Genomic DNA, 24,179 nt, shown 5'->3' with positions numbered 1-24,179 from the left:
GGAATGCTGAATAGAAAAAGATATTTTCAATTGTTTTTAACACTGTGTTTCTTGGCATTTGAGGAAGTCTTCTGAAAACTAGCTATATCATCAAAATTTGAGAAGAGTCATCTAGAGTTTGCTACTTTTCTATAATGACTATAATAAGATAAAATATGAATAATTTTATTCAAATTGATTCCTCTATCAAAGTCCTCGTTCTAACCATGTCAAAATATTTTTATATCTTGATAAAACTTTAAAAATAACATTTGTATAATATTTTATCTTTACAAAGCATTTTTACACACATTCCTTTAATTATAAATCAGCCCCTGCTATTTTTCTGTGTTTTCCCTTGCCTCCCCCAAAAAAATTTTTTAGGAAAAACTATAGCATAATTAGGACACCTAGAATTTATTAATAGTAATAAATTTGTATTATTTAGTAATTAATTATTGATTGTGTATTATATGCTAAGGACTGAAGGTACAGTAGTGAACAAAATGAGAATATGCCCCATGGACCTTCAAATTGTAGTGAGGAAAATACACAGTGAACCAATAAATTAATACAGAAAATACCATTAGCCCATTGCTCTGGAGGGAAGGTTTTAAAAAACAGAGGTAAAGACTGAGAGGTAGTGGCGTATCTGATGAAATTATATTTTAGCAGAGGCTCGCGTGAGTGAATAAGCCAAGCAGAGGCCTTAAGTGAAGAGTATTATAGGCAGAAGGAGCAGCAAATGTAAAAGCCCAGATGTAAGAACAGGTTTGAGGTGTTCAAGGAATAGCAAGACGGGCTAGAGGCAGGTTGCAAAGAGAGGCAAAGGCCAGATCATGAATTGTCTTGTCTCCCATAGTTTGGAGGTGGAGTTTATTCTGTGTGTAAGAAGACATCACTGAAGGACCATAAGCAGGGATGATATGATATGATTTATGTGTTCTGCCTGGTCAATGGAGAATTGATGGTAGGTAGAACAAAAGTGAAAGCAGGGAGAAAGGATGGTGTTGAAGTCATCTGAGAAAGGGATAATAATGACTTGAACTGAGTGGAAATGATAGATGTGGTGAAAAATCATTTGATCCAAGATGTATTTTGAAAGTAGAGCTGATAGAACTTAAGATGGATGGGATGTGGAATGTAAGAGGAAGCAAAGAGTCAATGATGACTTTGAAGTCTTTGGTTTGAGCAAATGGGGAAATGATAATGCCATTTATGGAGATGGGAAACACTTCGAAATGATTGTGGATGAGGTTATGTGCATGGAACAGAACAAGATTTCCATTTTTGTATTATACTGATAGACAGAGACAAATAGTATGAGTCAGAAATTATTCACCGTTTATACTTGACAAACTCAAATTTTGGCTGAGCCTCTTGAGAATGGATATAAATTAATTTGTCACAGGGTTTCCTAATAATCCCTTTCTATGTACTATTGCTTCAGAAGGAATTTCCAAAATTTACGATTTAGGCTCAATGACCTAAAACCTAGTTCTCTAAATGACCATGGGAACAGATTGACTTTTCACCAGTGATTTCTCAAGGTCAGCTCAGAACTTAACATTATTATTGTCAGTAGGAAGTGACTTCCCCAGTGGTTATTGGAAGCAGCCCAGCCTTAGGATTGAAAGTCAAACAGCTGTTCAAGATGCTGTGTGGGCACTAAACTATCCTTTATAGCATCACAGATCTACTAGCAGACTGGACTCTGTTCTAGCCCATGCCCTTGATCTCAGAGAACTCAACTCCAAAGTTTAAAAGATTTCCAAAAAAATAAATCTCAACAAAAAGATTTTTAAACACATTTTCTCCCTAAACACTCAAAAATGTTTTATCGTTGAGTACAACTATGTTTTTAAAAATAATAATTTCAGGCTTGAAAACTGTCCATTTATTTTTCAACTTTGCTTCAAATGGATTTAATTTCATTTATAAATGTGGGTCATGTTGTTGACTATCTAAGTAATGGCTAGATGTATCTGATAGTACAATCTCTTATCTTCACTTTTATTCAGAAGTAGATTGTGAAAATAAGATGATTATGTTGTCAAACTCATAGAAGCAGAGAGTAGCAAGGTGGTTGCAAGGGACTTGGGGGACGATGAAATGTGGAGTTGCTGTTTAAATGATATGAAGTTTCAGTTATACAAGATGAGTAAGTTCTGGAGATCTGCTGTATAACATAGTGTTTATATTTAATACTGAATTATATATGTAAAATTCATGTTGTGCTCTTAACACAATAAGAAAACAAACATGATTATGACCTTTCCTTTATAGCCCATATGCCCCATTTTCATTATTTCTCTAATACTAGCTATCTCAAATGATATGAAAGGAATCCTTTGTCCTTCTGGTTTTTTGTTCTGTTGATGCTTCCTTCAAATTTCTTTCTACCCCCAATCCTATGAATTTGCCTTAGATCTTAGAGACAAAATTCCTATTCCTCTGGTTAACTGCATTTCTGGATCTTGCCCTTTTCCAAGATGTTGGTTTCAAATTAATTGGGCATTGATTGTTCCTAAATCAGCATTTAGTAAATAAAGTATTTCTGATGTATTTGAATTCATTAAATATGGTGGCTCTTTAAATAAGGAAGTTCATTATGGTGACAGGATATATTTAGCAACTTTCTGATAAAAAGTAAAAACAATATGGGAAGGATATAGACAAAGTAGATATATTATGGAAACTAGAGTGATTATATAGGATGACAACAGTATTAAGCAATAACCAAATTGCAGATAGAACTGTGTTAATGTCTTTGTCCTATGCCCACTCAGTAACCACTTGTTGAATGAATGGCACTGTTGGACCACTTTAGTTTTAAAAATTATATATGTTTTTTATTTATTTCAGAGAGAGGAAGGGAGGGGGAAAGAGAGATAGAAACATCAATGGTGAGAGAAAATCATCAATCTAAGGCCTCCCCTAGAGAAAAATTCACCCAGTGACTCAAAGGTTACACTCAGCCTATGGATCTGTAACATAAGAATAGGCCCGGAATAAGAGATTTCACTTTTTTTCCAGTAGATAATATTATTTTTTCTCTAATAATTCATGACACCAGTTTTTCACCCTTAAGCATATTCTGCATCTGAATCAACCTGGCCACCATATAACAAACTCTGGTTTTCCAACTGGATGTTCTGTTATTTATTCAACAATATTAATTGAGTATCTACTATGTGCCAAGCTATGGCTATAAATTTTCTCATTAGTAAATATGCCTAGGAGAGACAGTCTTACATTGCCACCGGGTAACAAGACTATGGCTAATTAATTGATCTAAATGTGTTGATTATAGAATATCCGAACTGAATTTCTGAACTTAGATAAGGTGTTTAACAAATCTCCACATTTTACCAATGAAGATGACAAGGCTGGGGGAGATTTTATGACCTGTACTAGATTATGCTGCCAGGTTTTGGCCCAGCCCAGACTTGAACTTCAGATCTTCTGCCACTCTGGGCAGTGCTGTTTTCACTCCTTCAGTCTACCTCCCAGGATGGTTCTGTAAAGTTCTGCTAACTAATATGGAAATAAGGTATAGTCATTCCAACAGCTTTTAGTCTGAATAACAGAAATATAGACTTGCCACTCCAATGAGAATATAGGTAAAGTTCAGCTTCATGAAAGTTGTACATCATTGAAAGAGATCTGTGTTTTGAAAAGCAAGGGCTTTCGCTTACATCCATGGTAATAGAACGAACTGTCTCCAGGTGAGAGCAGCACAACTTTCCTCTCTGTAATGTCAGTACCTGTACCCAGAGCTCTCTTCTGCTTCTCTCTTCTATGAGGTACATCAAGCAAATCAGTATTCACCCTTTATCCCCTCTACACATGGTTCTAAGCTACTTCTATTTGTTATTAGGTATTTGTGGTAATATTCACCCTATTTTTTTTCTGCAAGGAGGAGGGGTAGAAGAAAATCCCAAATAATCAATGACTTGATTCTTCTCTATTACTTTCAGGTTTTTAAAGTTTCTGATTTGCTTCATGGTCATTAGGGTTTTCCACTTATGTGGCTTCCAAATTATTATAATTCAGAGAACTTTTATTTTTTGTTATCACTTTCAGCCTGGCTTAAGAATTTCAAGATTTGGATTCTAAAGTGACAAATGAACTGATGGCCTTAGATAAATCCTAACTTATCTGTACTTCACTTTACATTAGTAGAACATTCATAGACATAAATATACTTTTATACAAACATACCCACTCAACCAAACTATTGACTCCCCAAGGACAAAGATCATGTCCCTACATCTTCTCTACCTTATACATAACAGATAGAAAGTAAATATTTTGAATGAATTAATCAGCCTACAGGCAAGTCAACCAGTAGGTTAGTATTTTTTGATGTATAAATACTATCCATCAGATCAGTTAACCTTCAAAATAAATGGATTGACCTTGCCTTGGGATATACTGCTAGTGTAATTTTGTAGTACATTATTTATGTAAGTTTATTCTGTGAAGCTTAAGTTGAAGGAAAAATATCAATATGCCTAATCTTTTCTCAGTTTTAAGGCAAAATATTTTCTTTTCACAGAGATGCTCTAAATTTTTAGTGGTTGCTTCTAATTCTTCCACATCACTATTTCAGACCCTGGATGTCTTGGAAAGGGGAAAAGGAAGATATGGGGAAGAGGGTGTGTTCTAAAGAAAATAATTTTATCTGTTCAAAAGATTTAGGAAGTAAATATCTTAACATTTGAAGACTGATATCTAAATACTATAAGGATGTATTTTGTATGTGTATGGGAGAAGGGCTCTATGTATGATAACTTTTTTACATCTGCAAATAATTGAACCAACTGATTTGATTTAAAGCATTAATCATAATCTGTGAAACAAAATCAGTATTGTGTATGAGTATAAATTTTTCCAAATGTCATTCAAATCCACAGACTTTCTTTGAAAGACAAGACACTTATTATCAAAGAGTCAAGGCTCTTAACATTGAAAGTTCTTGCTTTTGTTTTAAAATGTCTCCATTTCCTCCCTTTTAAAATGCAATAAACAGTACAGGCAATTTATGGTAAGCAGATTAGGTACTGAAAATTTGACTTTTCATTATTTTAAGGCAGAATTTTCATGGGTTGCTTGTTTATTGTTTTGCCATAGTTTTTACTAAAGAAGGATATCTCTTTTAAACTCCATGCTATATGGCCCACTGATGCCCATTGCCTAGAACAGTATTTGGTACATAGTAGGTGCTCAAAATATGTCACATGAATAAATGGAAAATTATCTTTCATGTAATTTTATTTAAAATGACATATTTATATTTTTCCCACACAATAAGAAACATTACCATTTTCTTTATCCTCTCATTTTCTTCAACCATTTCTCACTTTGGGGGAGACTTTTTTTTACCCATTTTTTTTGTATTTTATCTAAATTTTCCCAAATTCTGAATATATAGTCACTAAACCTCTTTCATCCACTTTCTTTTCTTAATTTCAGGCAATGATGTGAAAATAATGATACTTATGTCTTTGTAATGACAGAACTTCCTTTGTCTTTTCCTTAGACTCATTTTAATTTTCAGTGATTCACGTTTAAGAAATGAACTCTGCAGCTGTGGTGGAACTAAACCATTGGCAACAACTTGAGGGGCAAACAAGTGGTTTCTCACAATGGACCAATGGTCCTCATCCTGGAATTGTTTGCTGTTCAGTTTGAACAATGGAAATGCGTCATCAGTGTCTTGGGTTTTGTTTTGTTTTTTCAGTTTGACAGGACCTCTAAGATCCATTTCCTGATTTTACAGACCTTGTTCCAATAATTATTTCCACTTTCTCCTAAGTCATTAGCATATCTCTCTGCTATGGTAACCAACTGTCCTGGTTTCAGCAATGAAAATCCTACATTACAAAATACACCTCAGTGAGCGAGTCAGAGAAAGATAAGTATCATATAGTCTCACTCATATGTAGAATCTAATGAACCAAATAAACTGATGAACAAAATAGATCCAGAGACATAGAAGCATGAACAGACTGTGGAACCTCAAAGGGAAGGCAGGAGAGGGTGGTTGGGTGGGGAGAGATCAACCAATGAACTTTGTATGCATATATGCATAACCCATGGACATATACAATGGTGTGGTGAGGGCCTGTGGGGGGGCATGGGAGCAGACTGTAAGAGGTTAATGGTGGTGGCGGGGGGGAGGGATCTATGTAATACTTTTAACAATAAAGATTTTTAAAAAAATACACTCAGTACCTGGCAAACCAGGATGGTTGGTTATCCTACTCCTAGCTCCCATTTTTCAGTCTATGTTCAAACCATATCTATCCTTAAAAGAACGTATCTTTCACTTTACCTTGTGATCCTCTTCCTGTTCTATCTTTTTCTTTGCACTCTCAAAATAAAAGATATCACAAAAATAGTTTTTATTTGAAATAACTGCTCCTTCTTCTCCCACTCTCCCCACAGCTAAACCTGCCTCTGAGGCTAATGCCCTCCACTAAAATTGCTCTTACCAAGTCACATGTACAGTTTTCAGGGCTGATTTTGCTTTATCTCTGCATGTCATGATTGGACACTGTTGTTTACTTTGTTCCTCTCAAACTCTCACTCTCTCTTCAATAGTTCTAGACTCCTCATTTCCCCCAATCTTCCAACTATCCATTCCTTTTTGGCCTTTCATAGAATCCAATTCCTCTGTCTATCTAATAAGTTTTTATATTCTCCAGAATTTTCTTTTCATCCCACTCCACTAACTGAGCAATTTTATCTACTTATGTAATTTTAATCCTTGCCTATATGTATAATCATAGGTGCTCAATGGATATTATGTTAGTGAGAGACTGGCTCTTAAATCTCCTTTCTTCTTCCTAAATATGTGACATATTTATTTCCTTTTTGAATGAATATTACCTCTCTGAGCTGAGCATATCATACCCCCTTATGCTATATAGATGCACCCTCATATTAATGTTGTTTTAAATATTAATCTTTATTAAATTTATCCTGAATGTACATATGAGATGTTCTGGACCAGAGACAGTTTTCTTTTAGTTACTTAACAGTAAATAGCATCACCACTCTCCTATCTCTGCCCAAGTCTTACCCTTAAGGAGACATGATAAGAGCTAATAAAATTTCTTCTTAATTAGTGTCTGGGTACTCCATAGGTGAGAGACCAGAAAAAAAATGATTTTTTTTCTCTGCTTATAAAGGAGGAGGCAGTTTGAAAACATAATAAACCTGAGTCCTAACTCCATCTTCTCCAGGAGCCAGCTAGCCCCATGTTTCTCAGGTCTTACAACCTGGAACTATCTCCAACGTCTGGACGTTTTTGTAAATATAATTTTCTAGAGGGATAACTACTCCAGTCTTTATGACAACTTGGAGCTTAACCTAGGCACCTACTCTGGGCTATGATCATTTGGCCCTCTTGGACCAGAGAAATTAACTAGACAAATTACTACAGATCTAATTCCCATGGTCTGTGAAGGTTCTCAGGAGGCTAGAACTTTTTATCGGTGTACTGAGAAATCCAGGAGAGTTTATTTTCTCATATTTAGTTTCATTGCACTCAGCATTCACTCTTCTACTCAACTAGAACCTAGGAAGTCATCCTTTCTCCTTCCTCTCCCTTATCTCCTGTATCTATTTAGGCACCAAATTCTCACTCACACCTCAACTCTCTAAATATTTCCCTGCTCTATCTCTGTCCTTTTTTTTTTCTGATACCATTGCCCTGAGTCAGATTTTCATATATTTCACTGAATTCTTATAATTGCCTCCTAACTGGTCTCTCTGATTTTATATCTGCCCTTTTCAAATACATACTCTGTATTAGTGTCAGAGAAATTTACTTAAAACACACATATTCCCACACCACCCCCCTATTCAAATCCTTTCAAATGTTCCTGATTACCTATGACACAACACCTAGGTTTCTTAGCAAGGTATATATATATATATATATATATATATATATATATATAGTCATCGGTTGAGCTTCAAATTCTGACTTAAAGTTCTAATATGTTGCAAGATGACAGTGTCTTGCTTCATCTCTAGACATGTCCTCTCTTTATACTTTATGTTCTAGAACACTGGCCTACTTGAGATAAGTACATATCACACACTGTATTATATCCTCTGTCTTCATACCTGCATTTTTGTCTTCTTTTGTACCTCTTCCTCTGACCTGCTCTTTCCTGGCTAGCTCATGTTCATGCTTTAGAATTCTTTGTGAATACTATCTTCTCTAGGAAGCCTTTCCCAATATCCTTGCCCATATAAGGCAAGCCTATAGCACTTTCCACATTATATTGAAATAATTTATGGTTTGACTCTTCTATTATATAAGTTCTCAAATGGGGAGCGGGCTATTTGATGTTCAACTTTGTATTTCTAGTTTCTAGCACAACCACTGAAATGTAGTAGTTCAAAAAAGGGAGACATTACAAATTTTATAATTAGCAATGTCAGAATCAGTTGCCTCTTGTCAAGTCCAAATGGAGAGACTGGGAAAAAATAATTTTCTTGAAGTTGGGAAAATTATATATATGAGAAAACACAGGAATACAAGAACTGTATAAACACACACCAATTTCAAATGAAATGCTAGAGGGGGAATCAGACTTATCTATAAGCAGAGTAAATAACCCACCTATTCTATATGATTTCAAGAGTGCAAGAATATCCCACTATCCAGAAATTATAGCTCCATCCACAAGCTGAATTCTAATATTGCACTTAAAGAATTTCATTATTTTGGCTTAAACATCTTGCCTCTCCTCTACTGAATTGTAAAGTATCATTTTGCAAAGTATAAGACTCAGAATTCCTTTAAATGGTGAACACCATTAAGATTGTATTTATAAGTGTCATACAATACAGTTCTAGAGAACTCCTATAACATAATATATCTGAAGTTCAAAGGACCTGATAATTTTTCTCCTGGTAACAGAAAAGGGCTTAAAGTCAGTAGGCATCACTACCAAAATAGGATAGAATTTTTTTAAGGAATGAATAATTAAGCCCTAGATCAGGGCAACTATAATTACTATGGTTTTTACACTGATCTATTAGCATTTATATGGTACTTTATACTTTCATTAACATCTTCACATCTGATATTGTAGAATCTGGGTCAATAACTATCTTCAATGGTTTCATAATATCTGTTAGTTTATCCTAATCTTACATGATATCTCACAACCCTTAGCACTCAATTATGTATGAATTTTATTGTTTTCACTTTTTTTCTAGTGTGTTAGCCTTCTCCCTTCTTTTGGTCCTGAAACTTCTTGAAGGCAGAAACTCTGCATTTTGCTTTTCTTTTAACCCCTATAACAAGGAAAATTGCACATTAAATATTAAAGTTGATAACTAGTCTAGCTGACCTCAAGAAACCTATTGTAAGTCTACCCATTTGTAGAAAATTATTTCTAAAATTCCTATCACCAGTATATCTCAATATATTTCTACCAATCTCAAAGAAGTTACAATGAATAATGCAGTAGGTATGTTTTTAAGCTTGAGATTTTTTCCTTAGTACTGTTAATATATTGTTTTATTTATTGTCTAACAGTTTGGTAAAATTAATGGCAATTATTAATTGGATGGGTTGTATATTTCAATACAGCCTAAGTTCTTCTAAATGGCTCTTTAATATATTTTATTGATTTCAGAGAGGAAGGGAGAGGGAGAGAGAGAGAGAAACATCAATGATGAGGGAGAATCATTGATGGGCTGCCTCCTGCATGCCCCCTACTGGGGATTGAGTTCACAACTCAGGCATGTGCCCTGACTGGGAATCAAAGCTGTGACCACTTGGTTCCTGGGTCCATGCTCAATCACCAAGCCACCCCTGCCGGGCCCAAATGGCTCTTTAGGCTTTCAATTATGTTCTGGATAACGTTTCTTTTGGATATGTACAAGTTTTCATTAGCCCTATTAGGATTTTGCAAAATATATCTTGTGATTTTAGCTCTAGATTTTAAGTTTGGGAGTCGGGTTCTATAAATAAATCACTTTTATCTTAATGAAAGGGCATTGACATATCTTGAAAGCTTTCCCATTCTCTCCAGAATAGTTTACAAACATAGTTGTTTCCTGATTAACAGAAAGATCCATATATCCTTTATCACTTTATAACTATATGTTTATAAATAAAAGACATAGAAATTGACCTGGGAATTTTATAACCAAGTTCTGAACACCCAGGATTAATTTTGAGAATAATGTCACAAGACAAATAAGCATTTCTTTTTATTTCATTTCACAGGCCTTCAAGAGGGAATTGAAAATGAAAGAACCTGTAATCATGAGTACTCTTGAGACTGTACGAATATTTCTGACAGAGCAGCCTTTGGAAGGACTAGAGAAACTCTACCAGGAGCCCAGAGGTAATTGAATGTGGAACTGTAATAAGATACTGATAGAAGGATCAGTGGTGACTGAGTAGCCCATCCATTCTGGCTGCCAGGGTCTGGTTAGCTCTCACACTTTGAATTGATTCAAATTGCACATAGATGTTGAAAAAGAATATGGAATTCTAAACCACCATGCATAAATCTGTTTGCACATTCATAAGTAAGCATTAAAAGAGATTAGTGGTCAGCTATTGAAACATTTAGAAAATACTAAACAAAAGAGATTATCTGTAAGGAGGAATTCTATTGTTACAAAGATGCAAGTTAATTTACAATTTAAGAGCTTGACTGAAAGTAAATTAGAGCTTGTGGTTTGCATCCTAATATTTTCTCCTCAATATCTTAAATGAATCTTGGATTATCTGATTGATAAAAGGTAGAACAAATTCACTCAGGAAGACAGATTTGAGATGTGTTAGATTAGATCTGAATTTATGCAAAAGAGCTATTAATCTGTAGGTTGGCCTCTTGTTAAGCTGTACTCCCTTTCTTCTAGTATGACCTTACCAATAATGTTTTTTTTAAAAAAAAAAAAACACACACACAAATACTAGTAGATCCAGAGACAAAGAAACACTGAACAGACTATCCAACCTCAGAGAGAAGTCAGGAAGTCGGGGGGGGGGGGGGGGGGCGGGGCGGGGAGCGGGTGGTAAGAGATCAACCAAAGGACTTGTATGCATGCATATTAGCATAACCAATGGACTCGGACACTGGGGCAGTGGGGGCTTGTCCTGGGTGGTGGTAGTGGCGGGGGGGGGGGGTCAATCGGGGAAAAAGGATACATATGTAATACTTTAAACAATAATTTAAAAAACCACACAAAAATGAATGTGCCCTAAAACCTTGTCATATTACCAATTTAGAGCTGCCTCCTGAAGAAAAAGCCCAGAATGTCACACGGCTCCTACGAAAGCAAGCTGAGGAGGTGAACACTGAGTGGGAAAAATTGAACCTGCACTCTGCTGACTGGCAGAGAAAACTCGATGAGGCCCTCGAAAGACTCCAGGAACTTCAGGAGGCCACAGATGAGCTGGACCTCAAACTACGTCAAGCTGAGGTGATTAAGGGATCCTGGCAACCCGTGGGTGATCTCCTTATTGACTCTCTTCAGGATCACCTGGAAAAAGTCAAGGTACCTTCTACTACTTTGCTTCGGGGCCCTTTGAGAGACTCAAAAGAGGTTCTCATCTGAATTCTAGTGCAGGGTTTTCTTCTTACAAGGTTAAAAATAGGGCCTGTAGGCATTAGAAATCTGTCCATCTTTCATAGGTTCAGTCTTCTTGCATGTGATATTTTCTTTAAGAGAAGATAGTGATCTAATCATCTGCCTGTCTTCAGCACTATAAAATGAAAAATTTTAAAGTTGCAGGGCAAAAATTATTTTAATTTAATCAGGAAATTCATTTAAGTGTTTGTAGTAAAATGGTCTAATATACGCGCGTGTGTGTGTGTGTGTGTGTGTGTGTGTGTGTGTATGTGTGTGTTTTCTTTGTGGTATTTAGTACCAGAGTAGAAAAATATACAAAACTTAATCAAGAGTCGGGTTTCTAGGTTTTGGACCATTTGCTAATGAAATTATGTGACTTGGGTGAATTTATGGTACTGTTATAGCTGTTAACATTGCCGTTCCCTTAGAAGGCATAGTACAGTGGTCGGGAAACTGCGGCTCGCGAGCTGCAGTTTGCCGCTCTGTGGACTAATGAGTTTGCCGACCACTGGCATAGTATATTCTATAATTTGGAGTTGTATTAGTCCACTGTAGATATTAGGAGATGTCATTATGTATTTGGAATACTTTCTAAAATTAAATTTACTGATATAACATGGGTTATTGCATTAAATTTTAGCTGTACAACTTTATGACATCTGTATACTCTGTCATGTGCTCACCACCCAAAGCTAGTCCCTTTCTGTCACCATATAGTTGACCCCCTTTACCCTCTTTATCCCCTCCACCCTCTTTCCCCTCTGGTAACCACCATACTGTTGTCTGGAATACTATCCATGAGACCTAAGTTACATTCCCTGTGGCACGAAGTTGATAAATACGTTTATAAAGAAAGAATATACATATTTAGAAGTATCATTGTGAAAAGTAGCAACTTGAAACATATTTTGTTTATTCATCTAGTGTCAAAACCAACAAATGTCCTCCCAAATTCAAATTCAAAAATAAGTGAATTCTCACCTGCATTTGGCAAGTCTGCCAGCACCTTCATTCTGGAAGGTCTTTTCTCCCTTGCCTTTCATGGCACTGTTCCATCTACATTCTTTTTCTTCCTTTATTTTCCTTAATTTGGAAACTCTACCTGGCCTTCAAATATTGGTGTGTCCAAATTTCTAACTTTAGCTCAATTCTCTTTTTATTGTATAAATGCTCCCAGTTTGAAATGGCATGGATGGTGACAAATCTGAATTTGTAGTCAGGATCTCTCTTCTGATCTCCTAACCCCGCGGTCAGCAAACTGCGGCTCGCGAGCCACATGCGGCTCTTTGGCCCCTTGAGTGTGGCTCTTCCACAAAATACCACGGCCTGGACGAGTCTCTTTTGAAGAAGTGGCTTTAGAAGAAGTTTAAGTTTAAAAAATTTGGCTCTCAAAAGAAATTTCAATCGTTGTACTGTTGATATTTGGCTCTGTTGACTAATGAGTTTGCCGACCACTGTCCTAACTCATACTCCATTAGAATAAAAATACAACCACTCTGAAACCAAGTTCATTCATTCTTTTATTCCTTCATCCATCCCCTACTGCTTTCCCCTTTTATCTGACCTTTCTTCCGTGTTTCATATTTCAGTTAATGGATCATAATCCAACTAATTGCTCAGACTATAAACTTGAAATCCATCCTTAAATCTGTCTACATTTTCAGTGACTGCACTTGATTGCTCATTTTATCTCAAAATATCTCTTTTATATTTTCTCTCCACTTTTTCCACCATGTCGTGTTCTAACCCCCAGTATCTGTAACTCAGATTGTTGTATTCTGCATCTTAAAAAGCCCATTCCCCAGTCAGTGTACCTGGCATATCAGAAACACTATATTTGAAACATTTGGTGAATACATGAACAGTTTATTTATTGATATTCCTGCATTAGTCATCCTCTTACAACTCTAATCCAAACTCCTTGCAGGAGACTGCCTGCCTCAGAATGAAGTCCAGTGAATGAAGAGGGCAAGTGGCCCTTTTCTTCCTAGCCCTGGCTTCAGTTCCTGACTGTTGCTCCCACCCTCCATGTTATTCAGTTCACTCTGACTGTACCTAAATAAAACATCTTCTTTTTATAACTCTGCCTTTGCAAATGCTCTTCTCTCTGCCTGGATCACCCCATCTTATCTGCCCAATGAACTTCCATTCTAGTCCTCAAGGCCCAACTGAAATGGCACCTGTCTGCAGTTTTCCCTAAGTTTCTCCCACCTCCAATTCCCACCAAACAGAATAAGCTGCTCTCAATTATGTGCTTTCATAGATCACCACACGTGTTTAAATTGTCACACTTAAATTTCACATATACTGTACCAAGTCACTTATGTATTTCTTTTTTCCCAGAGATAGTGAGGTTCCTAGGAACAAGGATAATGCTGTATATCTTTGAATCCCAAGCCACATATCAGGACTCTAATTCAGCTTCATTCTTTCACTCAACAATTGTTTATAAGCCACTATACAATGTGCTATACATTAGTTATGAATGAAACAGACTTTGATCTTTGCCCTCATGAAGCCTACAGTCTAATATTGATTTGATTAGCTTTTCATTAAAATAGTAGTTGAAGCCTGGCCGGCCTGGCTCAGTGGTTGAGCGTCAACCTATGAACTGGGAGGTCATGGTTTGATTCCTGGTCAGGGCACATGCCTGAGTTGCCAGGCTCTATCCCCAGTGGGGGACTTATAAGGGGTGGCCAATTAATGATTCTCTCATCATTGATGTTTCCATCTCTCTCTCCCTCTTCCTTCCTCTCTGAAATCAATAAAAATATGTTTTTAAATAGTAGTTGAAGATTTTTAAAAAAATAAAATTTGACTCTATAACTTCTAAAATCTCTCATACCCCAACATTCTATTACCTTTTGTCTAACCTTTAAAGCAATGATTAACATTGCTGTCTACATGAAAATTAAAGTAATGTTTGGAAGTATATTTGTTCAGCATTAAAAATAATATTTTTATCCAAACATATAGAATCTAAGTGTTTAAAAATTACCCCCCAAAAATAACAAATAAGTTTAGGAGAATGTCTCAAAAGAACTAAATTAGTTAATAAATCAATTAATGCCTGAATATATAGGCTACAGAGCAGACATACGGGATTTATTTTTAGCCATATCTGTCACACAGAAGCATTTGTAGGATATTGAGTATAGATGGATAATGTATGCAGCATGATTTAATAACAAAAACAAACAACTAAAAACTAAAGTAGAACTGCTTAAATATCAGCTGGCCCTTACCCAGCCCTACTTGCAGTTTTCCTTTCAGTTCTCCTCTCTTACCTGTTCTTGATCCTAAGACCAAATTCATTTCTCATTCAGGTGTGGGGAACCTTTTTTCTGCCAAGGGCCATTGAATATTTAAAACATCATTCGCAGGCCATACAAAATTAGCAACTTAAAAATAAGCCTGCTATATTTGGTCAAACATTTAATTAACTCACCCCTAATGCCTTGGCAGGGCCAGGCCAAATGATTTTACGGGCCTTACAAGGCCTGCAGGCTGGATGTTCCCCACTCCTGCCCTAATTGGTAAGATTCTCATTCTGATTCCAATAATTACAAAACATATATATTAAATATTCCTTTAAAATAGTATATATATATATATATATATATATATATATATATATATCAACACTTCTGTGTTTCTCAGACATATATACACTTAAGTTATAATACCTGTCAGAATATTTATGTACTGGTCGAATAGATATGATTATTTTGGTTTCCAAACCATATTTTGTAAGTATTTAATGCATATTTTAAACTTATGGATTACATGAATTCATATATATTTATTTCCTTTCAGTAGCTCCTCTTCATTTTGCAGTGGAAATAAATCTGTTTTCTCTGTTGCTTTTCAACAGCACCAGGTATGAAACTCAAGCTTTGGTAGTGGTAGTTTTTAAGGGATGAATTTGATTAAAACTTACTTTGAAAAGAAATAGAAGCATTTAAAATCACTGTTCATGTTTTTCTACTCAGCAATTTAAGGCCTTGGAAGCTCCACACTGTAGGGAACTCCAAACTAATAGCTAGGCATGCAGCCAGAAAAACATTTTATATATCCATCATGGTTCATTTCCATCACCCCTAGTGACTCTATGATAATATCCCCCTCCATTCTGATCTCATTTGTTAAAGCAGTAACTATGGAATATATATTTCTATAGGATTTGATGTTATATCATTGCCATTAGCAAATGTGGCTTTTGGGTTTCAGAGAATGGATAAAACAACAACTAAGTCCTGGAACACTGTGGGAATGCCATTATTTGCTAGCTAGTCATCTTCAGGACAGTATATATATAGTAAATTAAGAGAAAGGAATATATATTAATATTAACTAAGAGAACCTCAGCCTCCCAAATATAGCTTCCATAAGAATAACCACTAGAATAAAGTTTAAATTTTATATGCCTCTTTATTTTTAAAATTCATGATTTATACTACTTATCAAAGATTTTTTTTAAATTTTTTGGTCAATGTTTACTTAGATTTACTAATGTGTCTATTAACTTCTTTTTTTTTAATATATTTTATTGATATTTCACAGAGAGGAAGGGAGAGGGATAGAGAGCTAGAAACATCGATGAGAGAGAAACATCGATCAGCTGCCTCCTGCACAGCTCCCACTGGGGATGTGCCCACAACCAAGGTACATGCCCTTGACCGGAATCGAACCCGGGACCTTTCAGTCCGCAGGCCGACACTCTATTCACTGAGCCAAACCGGTTTCGGCTACTTATCAAAGATTTTAAGGACAGAATCATGATCTCTCTCACTATACTGGAAATAATACCAATGCTTATGTGACTACAAAAATATTCTTACTTTCCTTGTAGTAATGGGGAATCTGAATAGCTCCTTGAATTGCAAGGTGCTCTACATCCTATATAATAAAGAGGTAATATGCAAATTGACCATCACTCCAACACAAAAGATGGCCGCCCCCATGTGGTCAAAGATGGCTTCCCCCATGTGGACACAAGATGGCTGCCACAAGGTGGCCAGCAGGGGAGGGCAGTTCTGGGTGATCAGGCCAGCAGGGAGGGCAGTTGGGAGGGACTAGGCCTGCAAGGGAGGGCAGTTGGGGGTGATCAGGTCAGCAGGGGAGGACAGTTGGGAGGGACCCAGGCCAGCAGGGGAGGGCAATTGGGGGTGACCAGGCCGGCAGGGTAGAGCAGTTAGGGGTGACCAGGCTGGCAGAGGAGGGCAGTTAGGAGCAACCAGGCCAGCAGGGGAGGGCAGTTAGGGGTGACCAGGCCTGCAGGGGAGGGCAGTTAGGAGTGACCAGGCCTGCAGGGGAGGACAGTTAGGGGTGACCAGGCTGGCAGGGAGGGCAGTTAGGGGTGACCAGGCTGGCAGAGGAGCAATTAGGCGTTGATCAGGCTCACAGGGAAGTGGTTAGGGGGTGATCAGGCTGGCAGGCAGAAGCAGTTAGGGACAATCAGGCAGGCAGGCAGGCAGGCAGGCGAGCTGTTGGGAGCCAGCAGTCCTGGATTGTGAGAGGGATATCCCAGATTTGAGAGGGTGCAGGCTGGGCTGAGGGACACTCCCTCCCCGTGCATGAATTTCATGCACCGGGCCTCTAGTAAATCTATAAAAGGAATATAGACAGGTTTTAATATATAGACAGGTTTTAATAAAGTAGGATCCCTTCTGAACCAAAAGTCTACCTATTATAGTTTTGTTCTTCAGAATAATTCCTGTGTGAAACAGTTTGTGTGAATTGTTGTTTTTCCATGTTTTCTTTCTGTTCTAATCTAATATGGTTTCTTTACACAAAAAGTGGTACATCAATCTTGAGTCAAGAATATTTCACTGCCTTTAGTTGGCCTGTTGACTTGAAACACAGTTTTTCTGCACACCATACTGGAATATGCAAAGTTGTTATACTATATAGTAACGAATTTTATATTTTCTATCAGACTTTTAACACATATTTTTATGAATATATTTCCTATGGAAAGGTCTTTTTAAAATATATTTTTATTGATTTTAGAGAGAGAGGAAAAGAGGAGAGAGATAGAAACATCAATGAGAAAGAAACATCCATCAGCTGCTTCCTGCACGCCCCCTACTGAGGGTTGAGCTCACAACCCAGGCATGTGCCCTAACTTTAGAATGGAACGGTGACCTCCTGGTTTATGAGCCAGTGCTCAACCATTGAACCATACCAGCTGGTTTTAACTTACATTTTTTACTGTGAAAAGTCATGGACAGGGATTCTGTGAGTTTTGCCCTAAAGTTCTTAAAATGAAATATTTTAATTAGATCTTTTTAGAATTATGATTGAGGATAATGTAATTATATGTGTAGTAGACTAGGGACTATGATGAAGCCACCATGCTATTCTAACTTATTTATGTTCAACATTTACATGTAAAAATTTAAGAAGAGACTTGGCAAATGTATCTTTTCAGGCCTACCATCCTAAGTCCCTGTGGCTTGGTTTAATCTGAGAAATTTATCAAAAGAATGCTGTCTCCAAATCTGACAATGAGAAGACCAATTGTGTTTCCTCCTGATGGACAATGTGAAATATGATGTAACATGTTAGAATGTTATCTTCACTTTGGCAAGCAGGAAACTTTCAACCATGTACACACAACTGTATCTTCCTTACTGCTTTTGTCATCTTAACCCTCATTCTAATATTTTATTATTTTATTAATTTTGTTATATGTGTAATTATATGAGCCAACCTTAAATAATTTCTTATATATGAGGTTTATAAGAAAGTTTATAATTCTTTCTTATAGAGATAAGGGATGCATGGTTAGACAGAAACATTACAAACAGAGCAGCCTTAAGAATGATTCAAAATATGTAAGTGCTCCCAACTCTGAACAAAGGAATGACATCTCCATAATGAATGAATTGTACTGCCCTTAGTAGGAAGAGGAAAGTTTATTAATATTTTGTTCATTGTTATTAACCGGAAATGAATTGTTCTGTGGAGGCTTCTGTTGTTGTTTATATACAAATGGTATGTGTAGTCCAGCCGGTGTGGCTCAGTTGGTTGAGTGTCAACCCATGAACCAGGAGGTCATGGTTCGATTCCTGGTCAGGGCACATGGCCAGGTTGTGAGCTTGATCTCCAGTAGGGGCTGTGCAGGAGGCAACAGATCAATGATTCTCTCTCATTGTTGATGTTTCTATCTCTCCCTCTCTCTTCCTATCTCTCTAATATCAATAAAAACATATTTTTAAAAAACACAAATGCTATGTGTATTATATAAGCCTTTGATCAAGAAGAAAATACAAACAAAAATATGAACTCTTTTATAAATGTGGATTAAATATGGACCTAGTACCTGTCATATAGGGTAACCAGGGTTTTATTTAGTTTTCAAAGCATGCAATTGTGATGCTTAAAAGTATGTGATTTGGCTTTTGCTATCTGGGAATAAGAAAGCATATTATAGTAAAGTTTCACATATACTTTAAAAGAATAGTATTTGTTTTTTTAAAAAATAGAATGATCATTGTTGGCTTTAATAGAGCTTAGAAACTAAAGTAGGAACTAGTCAACTTAAAATTCCTGACCAAATTATTTGTTCAGTCTAAAATTAATTGTAAGTTAGTGTTGCCAGAATAGCTTATTACTTAGTTCCCGTATATTGTCTCTCATTACCTTCTTTGTTTATAAAGCTAAAGGCAAATTACTAAGGAGAGCAATGTTGACTCATTTTCCTTACCCAAGGCCTCTGATTTTAGATCGTGCTGTGTGTGCTTTAAAAGCCCCTATCTCAACTTAGGCAAATAGAACCTTCGTTTACCAGGCTATTCCCATCCTGCCTTTGAAACTTCTGAAAAGACAGTGCGGAGTAATTGTTGCAGACATCTGCTTAGCATACTTTGAAGTGCATATAAGTTCTTTTTCAGTTTCACTTGAACCCCAGCTGTCTTCACCAAAGTCTATAATCAATCTGAATTAAGTTGTCCTACTTCTCCTAATAAGTCTCTTATTAAGTTCTGCATCAGCCTCTTAGGGAGACTTAAAAGCTAATTCATGTAGAATTGCCATTTTCTACTAATTCATTTGTCAGCTCTCCAAACTCCAACAAAAACAATTGCAAAGACTATTAATTTGGCTCTTCATAAACAACTTATGTAAGTGTAGTATACATTGGAACCAAGCGAACGATTTAAAGCAGTGGGTGGGAGGAAATGAGTTAATAACATTCAACACCTTTTCTTTTTTACTGTTTTGAGATGCCTTCTGAATTCAAAGCATAAAACCATTTACTTAATAACATCCTTGTATTTTACTTTCATAAATAAGGTAATTACTGAATGAACTTTGCTTAAAAATAGGAAGAGGCTTTAGAACAGTCGGAAAAGGAACATGTTCTTTTTATTATTGAACTTATTTTAATTTGGACTTTTTTGTATTCCTTTGATGGACTATGATAAAAGAAGAAGCTGGAATTGGCTACCATTGTTATTGCATTAAATCAGAGTTGTACAGCTCTTCTGGTCATGGGATATTTAGAAGGACATGGATAATTAAAATGTTCAGCTAATGAGTTCATCTGACATTGTTCTACTAAAGAAGTATTTAATTAGATAATAAAATTTCTCCAAAGAATATCATTCTCCTACTATTTGAAAAAAAAAACATATTAAAAACTGACTCTTTAATATGCCAATCCTGTTTACTGAGGATTTACTCAAGAAGCTTTGTTTGTAGCTGGTAGTAATTATAATACTATTCCTCAAGAGTCATAGGTAATAAAAGGCTATTCAAAACAAAAAACATTGGTAATATATTATCAGCATTAATGGATCTAAAAACGCAATCATTCATTCATTTATGATAAGGCTAAAACCTATACCCAAAAGAAACTGATCTCATTATAGAGTGTGAATGTTTAATTTATTGCATGAGTAAAATTGTACTGGGGATTGTATTAATGCCATCTTAGTTTTCTTGGGAATATTATTATTTAGTACCAAGCTGAGGGAACAAGAATTTGTATTAGCTTGTGTGTATGTGTGCATATGCCACATTAACTAGAAACAGTTCAAAATGTACGAGTTATATATGTTAACTGAAATTCCCTAGAAAATGGAAGTACATAGCCAATATATATATTTATTTTCCTTTGACATCTACCAAACTTGTAACAAGTTTAAAGTTCATAGTTGTGTTACTCTTCTACCATAAGCACAACAAGGAATGATTTAAGCACAAATAACCCAAGGAGTGGGCTCCTGCTGTGTTTCTGTCATGCTTGGCAATTACAGGCTGCAAAATTACACAGTTAATTTTGCACCAATATTATACCTTACACAACCTTCCATTAACTAAGTTAAGCAATCACATTGAATAATTAGCAAACCAGTTTTCTGAGTATTATGGGAACAGATCTGCCTATGATACCAATGTAACCCTTGCATTTTAACGAGGCCTAAGAAAAGTAAACTTTTTCATAATATTTTAGTTATGTTTAACATTTACTATGGATTTTTCTATCAACTGTATTTTCCAGTAGCAGTGTTCCTCAAATTTTTCTATTTCAGTTCTCTTAATAGCCAAGGAGATGAAGCCTGGTATATTCTCCTTGCACCCATTTTTCCATGAGCCTGAAATTTTCCAGTTGTCTTTCTTTCTTGTTTTCTTTTTCAAATCTCACATCCATTTTATGACCTTCTCCACAGTGTATTTGTTGTGTGTTAATATGAAGACATTTTTCTCTAAAATCTGAAATTAACTGAATCCTCCAGTACATTGACCTCTGGTTATGCAAGCATAATGTGAGAGCATGATATGAAAAACTGCCCACTTTACACAGGCTTCATCTCTTAACATCACCTTCTTTCTTTTATGTCCACATACACAAAGAGTAGATCCTTATTTCAAATTTACCTTTTGCAGTTTCTTCTGATCCTTGGGACTCAAGTGGCCCATGAGTTGGAACTCTGTGTAATTTTGAACACATATTCTTTGAGGCTTTTGTACAGCATCCACTTAACTAAGGTTGACTAAACTGGTCTCATAGGTCAAATTCCCTGGAAGCAGACCCTATGAACAGGGGGTCTAGGTACACATGATTTATAAATGGTGTGCTTTCAGGAGAAGCTTTTATGGTAGTTGAGGAAGCTTAATTGTGAAGAAAAAAGAGCCAAGCAAGGCAATACTCCAAGCAGAATCTAGCTTCATGTCCTGATCCATAAGGAGAGAACTCTGGAGTATAAACCACACAGCAGAGTTGTCTTTTTACAATCCAGACAGTCATTGGCTGTAGCCATCAGTTTATGAATAAATATCAGTTAGCTCTGAGAAGGGGTGAACACTGACCTGTAGCATTTTCCAGTTGCCGTGCTATAAATATTCCTACCATGGCCAATTCAAGCTACCAACATAATTTCATTGAATGCATTATTGGAAAGAGACACACACCATTGACTCCTGGGCTCTGCTCCAGCACCCCACTGGCTGTGGCTCACCACTGGGAACATGAATTACCTCCTAGGCAAAGGGTGCATGTACCTGCTGGGCTAGGGGACTCCCATCATCAGTAGAGGTCACCTTTCTAGAGAAGAGAGGCAACTGTGAAACATTAACAGCCAACAGTCACAACAGCTGAAGGATAGATGCCAGACCAGGAAAAATGCCGACCACAACTAGCGAGCAAAATTCATAATCCATTCAGCCCTCATATCTCAACATGGCTTTTTCAATGCTGTTTTGTTCTTGTACATGCAATAATTCATTAGCAGTGATTAAAATTTTGTTTCTTTATGAAAAATCCACCCTCCCCCGAAGCTACCTCCTAGGTACTTACTGGAATTGGTAATAAAAGAGAAGTAATGAAAAGGTCTAAGAAAGGGATGATTATTAGTAAGAAAATGGTTTTATAAGTGACTTGGACTTTGCAGGTACATAATCTGAAAGTGTCTGAATTGATCAGATATTTTTACTCCAAAATCTTGACATAAATAATGGCCTACTCTTTCTGAATCTCACTTGTGGAAAATATTCTTAGTTACTTATTCCAATTTTCCTATTGGCATTTTAATCGTACCATTTTGGGATTACTTCAGATAACTTAGAGCTAAACTTGCCTTCCCACTATTAATACTTTAAAATTAAGATATTTAGTCACATAATTTTATGCTGTTTAAATGTTATCACATTTACCAATAACAGCAATTAGATTTACAAATTCTCTTCATAATTTCCTGCCAAACAGACTGATTATAAGCAAGTTCTTTGAAGAGTTTCTGAAACCAGGACTTTCAGAATAGTTGAGACTAATCAACTTTTTAAAATTAAAACTGCTTGCTAGCTATGAATAGTGGATAGCTTTCCCAGGAGTTCCTACATTTTATGACTTATCTTGTCAACCCATTGAGGATCTGTGTTCAGGGTGGAGGGCATGTGTTTGTATGTAGAAATGGAGATGGACGTGGGATAAAACTGAGAGAGCAAGTAGGAGAAAGTAAAAAATAGTCTTAACTTCAGTAATTGGGGAAGGAGGATGTTTTTCTCCAAATATGGTGCAAAATCAATGTCAAATGCCTGTGGAAAGTTCATAGTTGTGGTATAGGGTGAGTGGTATATGTAATGAGAATTATGGAATAAATATAATAGAAACAAAAGTCTTAAAATATCCTTTAATGATAAACAAGAAACATTCAAACTTTCCCCCTTTTTCTGGAATCTGGGAGTTGGGGTTGGGGGATGGAAATAAGGGAAATTTTTACCTTAAAAGTAATTGGATTAATGTTCAATGTAAAATTCAAATAGTTAAATGTAAGCCCACTCAAATTGAGTATACACTAAATAATTGAGTTTACTGAATTAGGCAGAGTAAGGGTATATTGATTTTCAATGTTTCTGAAAATTGGCCCACATATCATTGTTATGTTTTTGTTTGTAAACTTCTATATATATTAAGGTTCCACAGTGTGTTAATCCCTGAAATGTCAAACTCTCTTAACCAGAGTGAGGCTAGAGAATCTAACACTAAGATAAATTTCTATTTGCTTTTAAAGAATTGATTTTTATGATGAACTTTTTTCTTTAGATAGTTAAGAGCCTGCTTCAAAACACATTTGTTTTTAGAAGTCTTGTTTCCTGGGATTCCACATTATTATAGACTCAGTGGGCTCATTTAGCACTTTTTCATATCAAATATTTAAATCCTACCATTGATCTTAACATGGCATTAAGCAAAGAGAATAAAGTCAATTTGTCAGCAATACATGCCAAAGTACAGTAATTAAATAGAAATTAAAGTGAATAAGGAAAATAAGCAATATATTGATTTATTTTTCTAAAACGAGTGGCAAACCACCACCAAATTTTATTTTACCTACTTATTTTTCTACTTTAAAACATTTTCACTCAATTTGAATCTGTACAATTGCTATGAAACTAAATCTTATCAGGTCTCATTACATAATACTCATTTAATTGCCCTGTGGTTTAAGGCTCCTGTCTGACCCAAATGCAACATTTCACTAATTTCACCTTCTATTTATCAGCTGGCTATTGGTTTCCACATGTTTCTAGGAGGGACAGAGAATGATGGTTCATGGTTTTCAACCTACACA

General features: G+C 36.0%; 1 protein-coding gene across 1 annotated transcript in view; it reads left to right on the top strand.

Moving 5' to 3' along the window:
• The window catches only part of DMD (dystrophin), a 2,407,712-nt gene that overhangs the window by 1,977,605 nt on the left and 405,928 nt on the right, over positions 1-24,179 (top strand). Inside the window, 2 exon segments of the mRNA XM_080651877.1 lie at positions 10,244-10,364; positions 11,258-11,526. Of these exon segments, the coding sequence (XP_080508003.1) occupies positions 10,244-10,364; positions 11,258-11,526 (390 nt within the window).

This window comes from Plecotus auritus (genome assembly GCF_963455305.1).
Source record: "Plecotus auritus genome assembly, chromosome: X".
NCBI classification, from domain to species: Eukaryota; Metazoa; Chordata; class Mammalia; order Chiroptera; family Vespertilionidae; genus Plecotus; species Plecotus auritus.
The sequence above is the reverse complement of the archived record's forward strand: the minus strand, read 5'-3'. Positions and strand labels throughout refer to the sequence as shown.